Genomic DNA, 1,535 nt, shown 5'->3' with positions numbered 1-1,535 from the left:
GGCCGGCCGCTGCTGGGGCGGAAGCCGCGGGGGCACTCGCAGCCGAAGCTCCCGATCTGGTTGACGCAGACGCCGCGGCCACAGAGGGTGGGGATCGCCCCGCACTCGTCCACGTCTGGGGAAGGCCCAACTGTCAGGGCGGGCCTCGCCGCTGGGGGTTTGGGCACCCTCCACCGAGGGTCAGGCAGTGGGGGGCAGGCGGGGGGCGCGAACACAAACCACGTGCTCGGGAAATCCCGCTGCTGAACACACCCGCTGGGCTGGCGTGAGAAAGAATCGGGGAGGCGGGGGAAGAGTGGGTGCACAGGAGCCTCTTCTACAAAAACTGCACATTTTCTGGGGCCCGCAGACCCGCCTCTCCTGGCCTGGTGGCTGAAGCCGCCCCCTGTCAGCTGAAACGGGGGACCCTGGGTCTGGTGAAGGGGGGCGCGGAGGGGCAGGGCCCAGTGATACCCTCAGAAGCGCCTTCGCCTCTGCAGGTGGTGGGGCTGGTGGGGAGCGCGGGGGACTCGGGTTTAAGGAGACAGTTTCAGCTGGGAAGACGGCAACGCTCTGGAGCTGATGGTGGGGTTGGTGCCCGGCGGCGGGAGCGTGTCACGCCACCGCTGGACACCCACAAACAGCTAAGGTGGTAAACTTCATGGTGTGCTTTTGTCAGAATTTAAACAAATTCTCGCAATTTAATAAAGAATACTCTGCTGCTTCCGTAATGACTGGCAGGCTGTGGGGGCAGGTTCCTGGCCTTGGGAAGGCGGAGGGAAAAGGGGGGCCGGGCCTGGGCTCAGCAGATGGGGTGACCTACCAAGCAGCCTCCCCGTGTGGGTGTCAGTGACGAAGCCTGGGACCTGGTCTCCGCACAGGATCTGGTAGTCCCCTGGGCAGAGGGCAGAGGGGGACGCTGGGGCTGCAGGCGGGCCCTGGGGGGCCGTCCCTGCCACCCCAGCAGCTCTTCCTGGGCCCTCTTCCTCCAGCACCGACCAGTGCCACCGGGAGTTAAAGCTTGAGTCTGCCCCCCAAGAACGCAGGCTCCTGAGGTGAGGCTCCGGACCGCACCCCCTGTCCGGCCCTGCTGCAGCCACGCCGACAGCCCCCCATCACACCAGGGTCGGGCACCCCTGTGCCGCTCCCACACAGTGGCGCCTTCATACACGCTAGACCCAGACCTGCTCCCTGGGAGAGTCCACTTCTGCCTGACTCAGGGGAGCCACAGGCAAGTTCCCCGGAGCGCCCCCCACCCCAGGCGCTGATGGGTGCGAAGTCCGGGTCGTGGTGCTGGCAGGATGTTGTCTGGGGGAGCCCTGCCTCTGCTTCCTGCGATGTGCACCCTCACCAAGCACACCTTCTGTGTCTCGTCTCAGAAGTGCACGAGTCCCTCCCGGGGGAGCCCCGGGGGCGTCCCCGGGGCCTAGGGAACTCTTACTGCCCCCTTCCGAATACCACATCGAGGTTATGGCTCCGCCCTGTGAGCTGAGTGCCGGGTGGGGGGCACACACGCCTGCCCACAGCTCTAAGACCGCTACGACCCCCTGGACACC

At 66.3% G+C, this 1,535-nt stretch overlaps 1 protein-coding gene across 1 annotated transcript in view; it reads right to left on the bottom strand.

The window, feature by feature from the left end:
* The window catches only part of FBN3 (fibrillin 3), a 44,197-nt gene that overhangs the window by 17,338 nt on the left and 25,324 nt on the right, over positions 1-1,535 (bottom strand). The window contains 2 exon segments of the mRNA XM_012729450.1: positions 8-115; positions 803-874. Of these exon segments, the coding sequence (XP_012584904.1) occupies positions 8-115; positions 803-874 (180 nt within the window).

The sequence above is a fragment of the Condylura cristata genome, unplaced genomic scaffold (assembly GCF_000260355.1).
Source record: "Condylura cristata isolate star-nosed mole 26May11 unplaced genomic scaffold, ConCri1.0 scaffold00025, whole genome shotgun sequence".
In the NCBI taxonomy this organism is placed as follows: domain Eukaryota; kingdom Metazoa; phylum Chordata; class Mammalia; order Eulipotyphla; family Talpidae; genus Condylura; species Condylura cristata.
This window is presented reverse-complemented; position numbering and strand designations above follow the sequence as displayed.